The sequence below is a fragment of the Aotus nancymaae genome, unplaced genomic scaffold (assembly GCF_030222135.1).
Source record: "Aotus nancymaae isolate 86718 unplaced genomic scaffold, 86718_ANA_hifiasm-v0.15.2.pri h1tg000032l_0, whole genome shotgun sequence".
NCBI lineage: Eukaryota > Metazoa > Chordata > Mammalia > Primates > Aotidae > Aotus > Aotus nancymaae.
The window spans coordinates 12,302,475-12,316,464 of NW_026988445.1; the positions used below are offsets into that span (position 1 = coordinate 12,302,475).

At 45.0% G+C, this 13,990-nt stretch overlaps 1 protein-coding gene across 9 annotated transcripts in view; it reads left to right on the top strand.

The window, feature by feature from the left end:
• The window catches only part of CNIH3 (cornichon family AMPA receptor auxiliary protein 3), a 296,652-nt gene that overhangs the window by 233,167 nt on the left and 49,495 nt on the right, over window positions 1–13,990 (top strand). For all 9 annotated transcript variants that reach the window (XM_021677326.2, XM_012459766.3, XM_021677324.2 and 6 more), the window contains 2 exons: window positions 4,560–4,628; window positions 8,404–8,451. In XM_021677326.2, the coding sequence (XP_021533001.1) occupies window positions 4,560–4,628; window positions 8,404–8,451 (117 nt within the window). The remainder of the gene's footprint in view (window positions 1–4,559; window positions 4,629–8,403; window positions 8,452–13,990) is intronic.

Below are 13,990 nucleotides of genomic sequence, written 5' to 3' on the forward strand. Positions count from 1 at the left end.
TCAGCAGTTAAACCTGTATTGTCAGTGGCTGGGCCTCAGGGTGCAATGGAACCTTGTAGGACACACACACAGGCCGGTCTGTGCATTCAGCTGAATTAAACTGTGCAGGCTGCTCATCTGCCCATCCTTACATCATTGTGCTTATCACACTCAGTCCATTGCTGATGCTAAGGCTTGGTGCTAGATAGAAGTCTGCCACACTCAAAAGATGAGACTACACTGTGGGGCCCTTGGCTTCTACCCTCAGACAGGTCAGGAGGCTGGGACTGGGAATCTATTTATGAATTAGTGCTAGGCGGCGGGGGGCCAAAACCCTGGCTCCTCAGGGAAGCTTTGCTTTGGTTCCATGGGGACGGCTGTTCATTCTTCTGTATGTCTTCTGACTCCTTATTTACTTTTCTCTGTATGTACTTGGAGGCAGAAGAATGTAATGGTATTGCTCAGGTTTTAAGTGTTAGGCAGGCCTTGGTTTGGATCTTGGCACCAAAGAGTGATCTTGGGCAAGTAACTTAACTACTTTGGGCCTCAGTTTCTTCATCTCTGAAATGGGACCAATAATAGTGAGATAGGTACTATTATTGGTCCCATTTAATCCTTTGGGTGGTCAAAGGATTAAATGATAAAAAGCATGTGCAGCATGTAGCCCAGCACGTGACATGGTGAGCAGGCAGTACCTGATAGCTGTTATTACAATCGTCTTGGTAGCCCTCATCACACTGTAGCACAGTGGCCTGTCTACATGGCGGTCTCCCCCTCTAGACTAGGAACTTGGTGAGCACAGGCACCAGTCTTGTTGATTTTTGTGTCTGCAGTGGTTAGCCCAGTGCCTGTGTATAAAGGATGCTGGCTGAATGTTAGGTGATTGGATAGATACATTGGTGAGTAGATACTGGGGACAGGGAGGCTAAAAGCCTCCGTCCTCATGGATGCACTGCCATCACCTCATCAGAAAACACTCATGAAGGACCTCTTATCTCATGGAGCTCAAAGGCATAAGCCACTCTTCAGGCCTCCTTCGTCTGCGCCAGGCGAGGCGCTGAGGTGGGCCGAGGCAGGGTTACTGGCTCTCAGCCTGGCTGAACAGCTCCAGCTCCCCATTGGCTCTTCTCTCCTACTTCAAGCTCCAGCTACCTTTGTTCTGTTCAGTCCAGACCCACCTCCCTGCACTCAGACAGGGACACGGGCCCTGGGGCAGGACTGGGGATGAGGGCTGTCCACCGTTGGGGGGCTTGGCTCCCTTTCCTCCATGGGCACCCGGCTTCTCTGCTGGGGTCCTGTATGTGGTGCGCTAACACTTGTGGATTTCTGCAGCTATTCAGATACTTGCTATCAGTGACTGGATCAAAATGTAGTGAACTGTCTTTATAACTGGATAGATAATAGGTGCCAGGAAAATCAATGTCAGCCTCACAGGAGCTAGGAATGGTGAGCTCAGAGCTCTGCCCTTGGTCCTGCTTGGTTTACATTTATATCAGAGTGAATGTGGATGTGGGTATTGAGGATATTTTGTTTATTAGGATTTGCATAATAGTTGGGAGATAGGTCAATGTCTCAAAAGATGTGACCAATAGACCAGATTGAATAGGGAGGAATTAATCAGGATAGAGATTAGTTCCTGCTCTTAGGCCTCCAAACCCAACAATGCTTGTGCAGAACGAGGTGGTCTGAGTTTAACTGAAGCACATGAAAAAAGACCTAGGGTTTTTAGGGAATGCAAATTCAGAATAAAGCCAGGAATGTGATATGGCCACAAAAAAGCTAATGCAATCAGGCTGGATTAAAAGAAGCATAGACTATAGAACAGCGGAGGTGAGTGACATTCTTACTGTCTGTGCCAGCCACCCTCACCTTGAATCTAGTGTTTAATACTGACAGTCACATTTGAGAATGGACATTTACAACCTGAAACATCAGTGGTGGACAATCAGGATGAGGAGGCAGCTTAGTGCCAGTTTGTGTAAACAATGGTTGGAGAGATTTAACTTGAAGAAGAAAGATTTGCTGAGGTCACTGTAGCTGACAGTACTTACAGGGATTCTTTGTGGAAGAGTGATTTGACCCATCCTATGTGCTTCTAAAGCAGTGCTGTCTGGTAGAACTTTCTGTGGTAATGGGGATGTTTTATACCTGTGCTGTGTAATAGCTGCTAGATAGATAGGGTTGTTGAACAACTAAAATGTGCCTATGAACTGAATTTTTAATTTAATTAATTAAAAGTTTAAGCTTTAATAGCTACATGTGGCTAGTGGCTATCATATTGGAGAGGATAGCTCTAGAGGGCAAATGAAAGAATAGGCTGGGGTCAGCAGATTTTTTCTACAAAAGGCAAAATAGTAAACATTTTGGGTTTTGTGAGCCTTACAGCCTGTAAGGCTCAACCCTGCCATTGTGCAAAAGCAGTGTAGATAAGAGAATGAATGCTACTATATTCCAGTAAACCTTTATCTATGGATACTGAAACTTGAATTTTAATATAATTTTCACATGCCACAAAATATTCTCCTTTTGGTTTATTTCAATTATTTTTAAAAAATGTTAAAAACATGAAACCCCATCTGTACTAAAAATACAAAAATTAGCCAGGCGTGGTGACACACACCTGTAATCCCAGCTACTTGGGAGGCTGAGGCAGGAGAATTGTTTGAGCCCAGGAGACAGAGGTTGCAGTGAGCCAATATCGTGCCACTGCATTCTAGCCTGGCCGACAGAGTGAGACTCTGTCTCCAAAACACCACCAACAAAATAATTCTTAGCTCACAGGTTGAACAAAAATGGGTAGCAGGCTGGATTTGGCCTTCACGCTGTAGTTTGCTGACCCTGGCTTAGGCTGTGGGTGGAAGCTTCAGGGAGTCATATATTAGTTTAATAAGGAAAGCAATGATTAATTAGAGGTAGCCAGAAATGGAATGAGCATCCTCAGTAAGTGGTGAGTTTCTTGTTACTAAAGAGTTGTACAGGCTGGATAATTAACTATCTGGCAAGGGACGATATAAAAATGTGTTGGTTTAATACAAGTTATACTGAAATTTTCTTCAAATTCTGTAGGAGGATTGAAATCAGGATGACATATGACTGCTCTAAAATTCTACTTGCTTTGTAGAGGGAAGTTGTTTTCTCTCGCTTGGTGCTTACTCTCAGCCCCATGTTGCTGGATTGGGGACATTGCGGGGTGGGAAGCTTGCTTCCTTGCTTCAGCAATTCTGCCAAGTGTTCAGGGACCCCTGGGATGTGCCTTCCTGGGGAGTTGGTTATGTCTGTTTATTTTCTTTGTTTCTGTTTTTTTTCTCTCTCTCTCTTTCTTTTTCCTTCCCTTCCCCTTCCACTTCCCCTTTCCCTTCCTTCCTTCCCTCCCACCCTCCCCTCCTCTCCCTTTCTTTCTCTTTCTTTCTCTTCTTTCTTTCCTCTGTCTGTCTGTCTTCTCAGAGTCTCACTCTGTCACCAGGCTGGAGTGCAGTGGCTCGATCTCAGTTCACTGCAACCTCCACCTCCTGGGTTCAGGCGATTTTCCTACCTCAGCTTCCTGAGTAGCAGGGATTACAGGTATATGCCACTAAACCTAGCTAATTTTTGTGTTTTTAGTAGAGACGGGGTTTCACCATGTTGGGCAGGCTGGTCTCAAATTCCTGACTTCAGGTGAGCCACTCGCCTCGGCCTCTGAAAGTGCTGGGATTACAGGCGTGAGCCACCGCGCCTGGCCATGTCTGTTTATTTTCAATAGGAGAGACTTCACTGAGAGCACCCAAGGCTTCCACACCCTAAGAAAGGACACTCCGCTGGCCAAATCCCACCTTGTTCTAGTATTTATTCTTCCTGCAGTAGACCAGGTAGCTGCGGTTAGAATGTGGGCTTGTGAACCTTCACTGTCAGTTAGGTCTTTCTGTGGATGGGCCGTGCCTCATTCTGTGACCGGAGTAGTCCTCTCCAACATTCTTTCCTCCAGGCTTATGGGGAAACTTGCTCTCTGGGGAGTTCTGAGTCTTCGTCCAAAATGAACTTAGGACCGAAGTTCAAAGGACTGTGCTGTGAAGCGCTGACTGCTCAGAGAGCCGCCTGTCCAGGCTTGTGGACATCTAGAGATTGGTTATTTCTGTAACTGTCAACTCTACTGCCCTGTTTTTCTTTTCCCTCTCACCTGATTTCTGTCTGTTTTACTTCCAGTCACCCTTTCTGCCCACATACACACAAATAAAAAATAAATAGCCCTTCCTGGAAGGAAAGGAACTGAAAGTAGTGGTTTGAAGTTTTAAATTTTTTGTGCTTTTATCTAAATCCTAACATGCCCTCAGCACAGTAGACTTTCTGTACATCGTTGTAAAGCACAGAATACTTAAAAAACCTTACTGAGGACAATTTTAAGCATACACAGTAGACAGAAGAATATAATCAACCCCGTGTGCTTATTGCCAGCTTCGACAGTCACCGGCTGCTGGCCAATCTCGTGCCATCTACAGCCTCTTCCTTTTTCTTGTATTATTTGGAAGCAAATCCACAGAGGCTTTGGACATGGCGTATTGACTCATATGTGCACTAACACCTCAAATCTCTGTTTTCTGTTTCAGATAATTGCCTTTGATGAGTTAAGGACGGATTTTAAGAGCCCCATAGACCAATGCAACCCTGTTCATGCGGTAAGTAGTGGGTACTCGTGACGGGAAGGTGCTGTCACCCCAAGCTACCCAGGGCCTGGGAAAGAGGGTGAGAATGTGAATGATTTGAGTACATAAAGAACACTCTTGCTCCACTGTGCCTCCCCACCTGGCTCAAGGTTGTCAAGGAGCCTTCTCACACCTGAAGTGTGCTGAGGTCTCTTGCACATCAGGTATGACTGTCCCAGTAACCCAGGGAAATTGTCTACTGTGCTGTGGCACTTGAGTCCTTAAAGCCTGGTGCTCATGTGTTTTGATTAATCATCCTTAAACAAGGAAAGAGGCTCTGTGTTGGCCAGCGTGCTTGCAGGCACATGAGCACCATGAATGGATGTCCCATGCTGCACTCTCCACTTGGGCACCAGGTTTCTCAGATGGAGATGTGGAGGGTGGGTTGATGCACAAAGCCCCTGGCCCCATATCTGTCGCCCAGCAAGCATTCATCTCAGGTGGTTCTGTGTGTCTGAGGTCAGCTCACCTCTGCCTGGAGAATTTGGTGCAGTCTGATTGCTCTGGTCTGGGTTCAGGATGTGAAAGGCCACCTGCCCCAGCATGTGTGGCTCCTGGCGTCTTCCTGCTTGTCTAGCTTGGCAGGCCCTACGTGCCACCCTTCCCCTGTGCCCTGGCTGTGCCTCTGACTGGTAGCTTCTGAATGGATGCTGGGTGGGGGTGGGTGTTTTGGGTGTTTGTTTCTCTGGTCAGTGCAGTCCACGTCCCAGAGCCAGGGACCAACCCTGTATGTGGACAGAGCCTTTTCCAAACTTACTCCAGACCAGCACTTCTGAGTTCAAAGGGTGGTGCACACACAGTTCATTCAAGTGTGTTTCTCAATCTAAATCCACTGGTTCTGTGTGTAGCTGAAGTTCCTTCCAGGCCATGGTTTCCAGCGCGAAGCCAATTTTTTGCCTCTTTGAGTAGCTTTGTTGACCTTTTCAGCCAGAAGTTGTAGAGAGAACAACAGGCTCTGCTATCATGGTACCATCTTAGCCCGGAATGTTTATGGCGCCGTTCTTGAGTAGCTGGGACAAAGAGGTCTGTTCTCCTTCGCTGCAGGCCCCGTGAAGAAGGATATGCTTTTAGGGAGGACCAAAGGCCCTATGGAAGAACCAGGCTTCAGGGTCCCCTTCTAGAAAGTCGAGGTCTGTTACTGGAGTTGTAATTTTTTTGAGTTTTTACTATGTGCTAGGAACTTCATATACATAATCTGTAATCCTCACAATAATGCTGTGAGACAGGCATCATTAACCCAATTTATAAGCCACAAAATGAACTCTTTTGAGCAGAGATTCAGAGCTCATGAGTGGTGAAGCCAGGACTTGAACCCAGGTTTGCCAGTCTCCAAAGCCTGCCATCCTACCCCCTCCCCTATGTTGTCTCTTTAAGAGACCTGATATAATATCTGAGGTCAGCTTTGGTATATTTTTTGATTCCATGAAATAGAGCCAGACTGTTTCAAAGCAAGTTTTGATGCAAGTTTAAAGAACCTGCAAGATCTACTTGAAAACTTTCTGTATTTCATGAACTTATAAATATTAAAATCTATTTTGCTTCCACCTACCAGCCTCACTTGCACCTGGGATAATTTGGATCTGTCAGGGCTGAAAGGTTTCACTCTGGGTCTCATGTCTTTCTGGATGTTTTTGTGTTTGGCACCAACAGTACACACCTGGTCTGTCAATATCTACCAGGTGCAGTGAGCGGCTCTAGTCTGAGACAGAGATACTTTCATGTAGAAATGCCAGGGAAGACAAGAGCTTACCTTCCTTCCTTCTAATTGTTTGGGCTCAAATTAATAGGCAGCTCACTTAGACACCCAAAGCTTTCCTGTATGATTCCAGGGCAAATGCGAGGGAAGGAATTTGTCCTGCCACTAAATTGTATCATGCAGATTCCATGCTGGGTTGCATGTGATTGGTGAAACCATGAAATATTTTTTATGGAACCTTTTCCAGCTCACCTTGGTGAAGAATAAGGAAAATTAGACAGAATTAAGAAAATCAGGACTAGTATATACTCTCTAGGGAGCTTCTGTGAAAGGCCAGTGCAGGAATAGCGTTTGCACATAGTAGGTGCCCCATAGATACTTGTTGATTAAACATTGGATGAATATTGAAGTGGTGGCATAGAAATTAAATCTCAGTTCTCTTTTTTTACTCCTATCGTTAAAGGCACAGTTCTAATTAGTTAACGATTAATTAAGGAGCCTGGGCCCTATGAAGCTCATGTACAGAATAAAGACTCTAGGTGCCCCTGGGGAAAAGACTCTTGTCTCGTATTTAAAACAAAAACAAAAGTAAGAACCCTAAATGGAAAAGTGCTAGACACGTTTTCCCAGTTTTTATGATGTTACTCCCTGGCAGGAAGTTAAATGCTTCGAATGCCTCATTTAACTCTTCTGCAAGCTCTTAGACCTCTGTAGAGCCCCCAGAGCAGCATTTCAGACTCAGGTGGCTTAAGAAAGCTACTTCACTGATTGGTGACTCCAGCCCTGGAAGGACTTGTGTGTCACAAATAATTGCTGATCCGTATGATGCGTCTCTCAATGAGGGCATGAGGCCCATTTGGATTTAAGATGCCCTGAAGCTTCTAATATTGTTGGACCCTTTGGGATGGAGAGGAGGAGGAATGCTCTGTTTTTCTCATTTCTCATGTTTTCCCTTCCTTTTACCAGCTGGGCATTCAGTATTACTTTAAATTAATGGTAGATGTTGTCCTTCAGGGGCTCTGGCCTCCTGGAGAAGGAGCTAGTATGTGTCTTGCAGCATCTCCTTTCAGGCGTGTGTGCACATAAGTGTGTGTGCTTGTGTATGCACACATGTGTGAGGAGTATGCAATGTGTCTTGCTAGCCATGTGGACACTAATATATCCTGATGTGGGCTCCTTCCTCTGGGGTTACAGGAGGCACAGGAATCACTATATTTATGATTTAATTAGGGAAATGAAGTGTCCAAGCCACCTGTCCTTTCTGGATTCCCAAGGAATCTCATTACCATTCCATCTACAGCAACCAAATTGCCTCAGTAATGAAGCACCGGGTGATGCCACAGCTGTGTTCAGTGTGGCTTTGCAAATCGTTGAAGTCATTGAAGGAAAAGGGAGGCAATGGCATTTAGTGCATGTTGTGGGCATCATCACCTGCCCAGCCACGGGCCATCGTCCTACCTTCCCTTGGCAGTGAGCCAGGCCTTGATGGACTTGAACTTCTTGAAAAGCCTGAGCCTGGGTGCGTCACTGGTGTCTAATTTAGTGGGAGATTGCTTCTTCCAAATAGACTCACTTTAGAAAAACAAAACCAGCAGGCAGAGAACTTGTCTACGTTAGATACTAATGAGGGCACATATGCTCTTTGAGACCCAAATGGGAAGTCCTCCTGGGAGGGCCGGCTGCAGGCTTTAGGATATTCCATGAACATGAGGTACCATTCTGCAGTTTGACCACCTTATGTGTACATGGAAGCTGAGAGAGACTTGACTGTAGATAAAAGAATAGAAATCTATGCTGGACTGAGAGGGAAGATGGGGCCATACTGTTTGCTGGGAGAGTTCTGTTAAGAGCAAATGACCATGACAAGGTAGAGGGAAGAAAATCAGAATCTCTGTTAGAAAAAGTCATTGGGTGGGAGCATGCTGGCCATGTGCGTAGCAGGGGTCTCTGGTGGATTCTGTCCACTATTAGGGCTCATTGCAGGGCCTTCTCATGCTGTTTTAGCAGAACCCCTAACCTGCCCTCTCGTTTCTTTCTTGTGCATCCTGATAGAGGGAGCGGCTGAGGAACATCGAGCGCATCTGCTTCCTTCTGCGAAAGGTCAGTGTGGTAGCTTCATGCCGGAGGATGGAGAGTCACGTGGTGGTGGGTGGGCACACGGTGAAAGAGTCTGGTGAGGCTCAGTGTCTGCTCCAGTCCTGTCCACCCAGGAAGGCAAATGGTGGCAGGGAAAGGGGAGGTGGGAGCTAGCGATCAGTTCTTTGGAAACCTCCAGAGACAGGAGGAGCTAATTAAAGGAGGTGGCCATCTATCAAAGTGTCAGCACAGCCCTGGATATTTGCAAGTGCCCTCTGGTTGGATTTAGAGACTCTTTATCTTTGCATGATGATGGATGGCATTTCCAGCTGCTGTTGCCACAGGGCCTTTGTTCCTGTCTGGTGCTGGGCTCAGGAACACTCCCTGCTGACCTTGGGAAGTTTTTAACTAGATGCTGGGTTCCCTTTGAGGTTTCAGCCTGTCACTCAGCTTTGCAATTTGATTGTCAGCATCATTGAGAGTGCTGGATGGGTGGGATAAGGAGGTGTTATTAAAGGCAGAGTCATGTCATTCAGAGAGTTGCTCTGAATGGATGGGTACTATGTTACAATTTCCCTAGACTCATTCAGGAAGCGCATGTAGGCACACACAATTCAAGCTTGGTATTTAGCACAGCTCTGTGCCATAGCTGGGGGCCCCTGTGTCTCTTTCCAGTCAAGAAAGTATGTGCTTTTTGCAGCAAAATATGGAGAATGGCAACTTGCTGGTAAATAACCAAAGGACATCCCTAAGCTCTGGACAGAGTGGATGAACACAGGCCATAAGAAAGCCACCTGTCAGCCCAAAAGTAGTTTTTGAGCCTTATATGAATAGGACAGAAATAAAATGTCATACCAACATTGATGGAGGGGAAACTATTTTGTAAGCTTTTAAAGTTTTTTCTGGTATTTCAGTAATGATACCTTTCATTGAGAAGAGAGCTTAATCAAGAAGCCAGTTATTTTTCTGGCTAATTACTTGTTTTTAATATCTTCTAAGAAAGACAGTGTGTTAGAATCCCATATCTTGTATGATACAGCAGGGAAATATGCTCAGATAAAACCTATATATGAAAATGTTTATAATCCAAAGAATAAAGACTTATTAGGAAAATAACATAATATGAATTCATAAATTTATACATTATTTTTCCAGATAATATCTTAGATACTCATAACCTGCTCCAGCTGGTGCTTTTATAGTCTCTGGTTTGTTCTTTAAGACTTGACAGCTAAGTGGCACAGAATGGATCAAAACAAAATCAAAGTTTTGCCTTTCAGACTCTAAGTTGCCCCTTTTTCTCCCATCCTGAATATACCATCCCGTGTTCTCAGGCAGAACAATGTTCCATATCCATCACCTTTTAGCCCTGCTGATCCTTTTATACTTCTTGACCACTGACTCTGGTCAGGTAGCAGGCAATGGCCAAGGTCCTGTGGTCCTGTGGTCCTGTGGTCCACAGCCTTGCAGCCCTGGACCTTTTAAAGATCAGAGCCAAGGGTATGAAAGTAAGCACACTATGCAAGGATTGGCGGTACTTTTTGCAAATTTGCATATCATTTGCATAAGTTTCTTTAAACAATAAACTGAGACATTTTGCTCCAAGAAACATTGTACTCTAAGTACATTTTCCTGCCTTTTGACCTTTTCATTTGTACATGCTCCTTTCTCCCATGCCACTGCCTCTACTACAGCTTCTGGGAAGTCAAATGTAGTTGCTGCTCTTGGTTATGGAAAATGCCAGGGAGAAAAGATAGACATCAGAGGACATGAAACAGTGACTTCAAGAAGGTGTTGTGATTGCATGATCACATCTTCTGCAGCCTGACAGTTTTCTGGCTCCCATGGGGAGTGGCACTGGAGTAGCCAGCACCTCTTCACTAATTCAAGGCAGAAATGAGCCATGTACCTACAACTTTATTTATTTGAGACAGGGTCTTGCTCTGCCACCTAGGCTGGAGTGCAGGGGTGCAATCATAACTCACTGCAGCCTTGAGTTCCTGGGCTCAAGCAATTTTCCTGCCTCAGCCTCCTGAGTAGCTAGAACTACAGGCATGCAGCACCATGCCTGGCTGACTTTTATTTTTTGTAGAGATAGGTTCTTGCTTTGTTGTCCACGCTGGTCTCAAACTCCTGGCTTCAAGTGATCCTCCCACCTTGGCCTCTCAAAATGCTGGAATTACAGGCATGAGCCACTATGCTCAGCCCAGCTTTCTTTCTTTCTTTGTGGAATCTTTTTCCTTCTCCAGTCCTCTTGCCCTACACACATCTACTTTTAACAATTGATTGTTAGTTCTTCTGTGTGCCCTGGATACCTGGATTGTTTTCAGTGATATAATCATTGTTACAGGACCATCAGCTTCATACCAGGACCACCAGTTTTGCACCCTTGCATGGTAACATACCAATACACTGAGACAGCAGGAGTTGCAGCAGAGAAAGAGCTTAGTAATTGTATGGCAGCCAAACAAGGAGGCACCAGGGAATCTCAAATCTGCCTCCTTGAGAAGTTTTGGGCTGGGACTTTAAAGGGAATTTTGGTTGGTGGTGGGCTGAAGAACTGGGGTTTGCTGATTGGTTAGGGCATGGGAGATAAAATCATAAGGATATAGAAACTGCATTCTTGTACTGAGTCAGTTCCTTGGAGGGAGTTCGCAGACTGGCTGGTGTCAGTGGGCCTGGTGGAATCAGGATCTAGAAAATATCTCAAATGGGAAAGTTGGTTTTTTTTTTTTTAATGTTAAAGGTGTTATCTATAGAAGTTAGGACCTTGTGACAGAGACAATGAGACTTTTAAGCAGTAAGCGGCTATAAGGAGGTCGGCTGTATAGGGGAAGCTGGTTAATGCTTAGTTATACTTCTGTTTAAAGCTTATGCTTTTATTAAAAACTGAGCAATTTTGTTTTATGAGGATGATTTCAACATCGTTTATTTCTTAATATAATTTCAAATTATAGATGCTTTTGTCTAGCCCTTGAGGTCTTGTAGCTCATGTGTTATGTAGTTAAGTTGGTAACACTATTCTCGCCGGTCTGTCTCCTCTCGCTAGAATGCCAGTTCTGGAAGGTCAGCAGCTGTGTTTCATGCACCATCATGGCATATGACATAGAATGTAGAGCAACGCATAGCCCATTGAAGGTGCTGAGTATTTACTAAGTGAATGAGTGCCAACTTTCTGGCACTTCTGTCATCTAAATCCTCCTCCTTGGGATCACTAGCTTAGTCAATAATCTTTCCATTTCTTCATTTCAGTAGTGTCCATGACATAGTACAAAATTTACATATTTTATTACATTTACTCCTTATGTAAGATTTGTATTTAAAAATTGTTTAACTTAATATTTGTATTCATTATTGACACAGAAGATCTCTAACCTACAGTTTCTTCTGTCCGATTTTATTCTGTAATGCTTATACCCTCTACCCCCTTGTAGTCTATATTTCAGTGGTCCTGATATCTGCTCTCAGCCAATTCTGGGATCTTTATATTTGTAACCTTCCAAATATAAAAGTGAGTATGCAAACTTCTACTTCCAAATCCTGCCTCTGCCCTTATTATTTATGTAACCCACAGTGTGTGCCTCAGTGTGACTAAACTGGGGTAAAATTAACAGTACTGTGCTCACAGAGGTGTGTGAGAATTAAGTGAGATAATATATATCTGGCTCATAAGTGTGCAATGCATATTAAATATTATTATCATCCTAACCCTTAGCTCCTACCTAAAACCCTTTATAACATCCCTATGCACACCCTTGGTGCTGAGGCTGGTCAAGATAATCCTTGGCTGGCTGCACCCCCTCTTAGCATCCCCTCTCATTTTCTTAGGTAAATGCTATTTAATGTTTGAGCAGCATCACAAGGTGGACTGGCCTGGGCCTCCTCCCTCCTGTCTCTCTCATTTTGCATGGGCTTCTGAGTTCTGATTCCCAAGCTGTGAGCACGTGTTGGGGATGGTGGGGCAGGTTAATGGGTCTAGTTAGCAGCACCACCTTCTGGGAACTGCACCTTCTAAGAATTTCTTGGAACTAGCCTCCTAAACACCCTAGAATGTGATGCATCTCAGCAGCTGATTGTTGTTAAACCACCTCCTCAGCTTTCTTGGGAGAAAGGAAGGGATTTTCAAAGTGGATCCAATTTTAGCTCTGTAATTATCAGAAAATGTATTCTTTGGGTAATTGTCTGAACTGCAGGATTCTTGTGTCAACTTGTGCTCATGATTCATTTTTTTATGACAAGAGCCACTTGCCTCTTGAGCAGCTCTTCCCACTAGAGCATATCATGAGCTCTGTGGGGCCCCTACAAAGTGCAGGTTTGGGAGCAGGACGCATCCTGGAAGGCAGAGGTCGGTGTGACTGCTGCTTGCAGGCACATAAAGGGTTCTCATGGGGAGGAGGCTGACTCCGGTTGCATCTGCAAGTTTAGCGAATAGTTTGAGGAAAGTGAGCCCAAACGATCGGTGTGAGACTAAGGAGAAACGTGCGTCATCAGTGGTGGTCATCAAACTTTGGGACTAGTTGTGAAATGTTCACATTTCTCAGACAAAGTTAGGATTTTTTATTTTTATTTTTTGAGACAGAGTCTCTCTTTGTTGTCCAAGCTAGAGTGCAGTGGCACGATCTTGGCTCACTGCAACCTCTGCCTCCCAGGTCCAAATCCTCCCAGTGATCTTGCCTCAGCCTCCTGAGTACCTACGACTACAGGCATGTGCTACCATGCACAGCTAATTTTTGTATTTTTAGTAGAGATGAGGTTTCGCCATGTTGGCCAGGCTGGTCTTGAACTCCTGACCTCAGGTCATCCACCTGCCTCAGCATCCCAAAGTGCTGGGGTTACAGGCGTGAGCCACCATGCCCGGCCCCTTAGATGAAGTTAGACAAGTTCATGTCTGAGATGATTTTGAGTTAGACTGAGCCTGCCCAATGTTGGGTGCATTTAGTTGCATAGTTTGGGATGTCCTTTCTGGCTTGACAGTTCTATGATTCTCCAGTTCATGTCCTAATTTTCCCAAGAATTTGTTCAGTCCCACTGCAGGTTTTTCCTGACATTTGTGGATGTAAACAGCTGTAGTAGATGGATTATTTTCATTCTCTCATTGGGCCTTCCCATCACAACATGGAGAAGGAGGATGTGTGGGTAGGGTTTGGGGGTGAGTGGGCTGTTGAGTTCACTGGGGAGCCTGGTGGGAAGGAGCAGATGCTCCAGGTTTAGTGCCGGAAATGCAGTGGTGATAGGACCACAGGTGTTCCCACTAATGGATACTTGTGTCTCTTCCTCATTCAAGCTTCCCAGAGCCACAGCTCTGTCTTACAGAGGAGTTACGATGTGAAGTGAGGCTGCCAGTAGCAGCCTGAATCCACTGCAGAGATTCCATGATGTGGTTCTGAAAGCAGGGGTTGGAGGAGATGGGGAGTGGATATGACACTTTCACAGTGAAAAGTCAGTTTTGTTAAATGAGATTGCATTATTATTAATGCTTCCTTACCCTCCCCTCTTTCCAGGACCGTCTACATAATTGGCAGGGCCTCGTGAAAAATGGCAATATGAGGCTCCATGTCAGAAG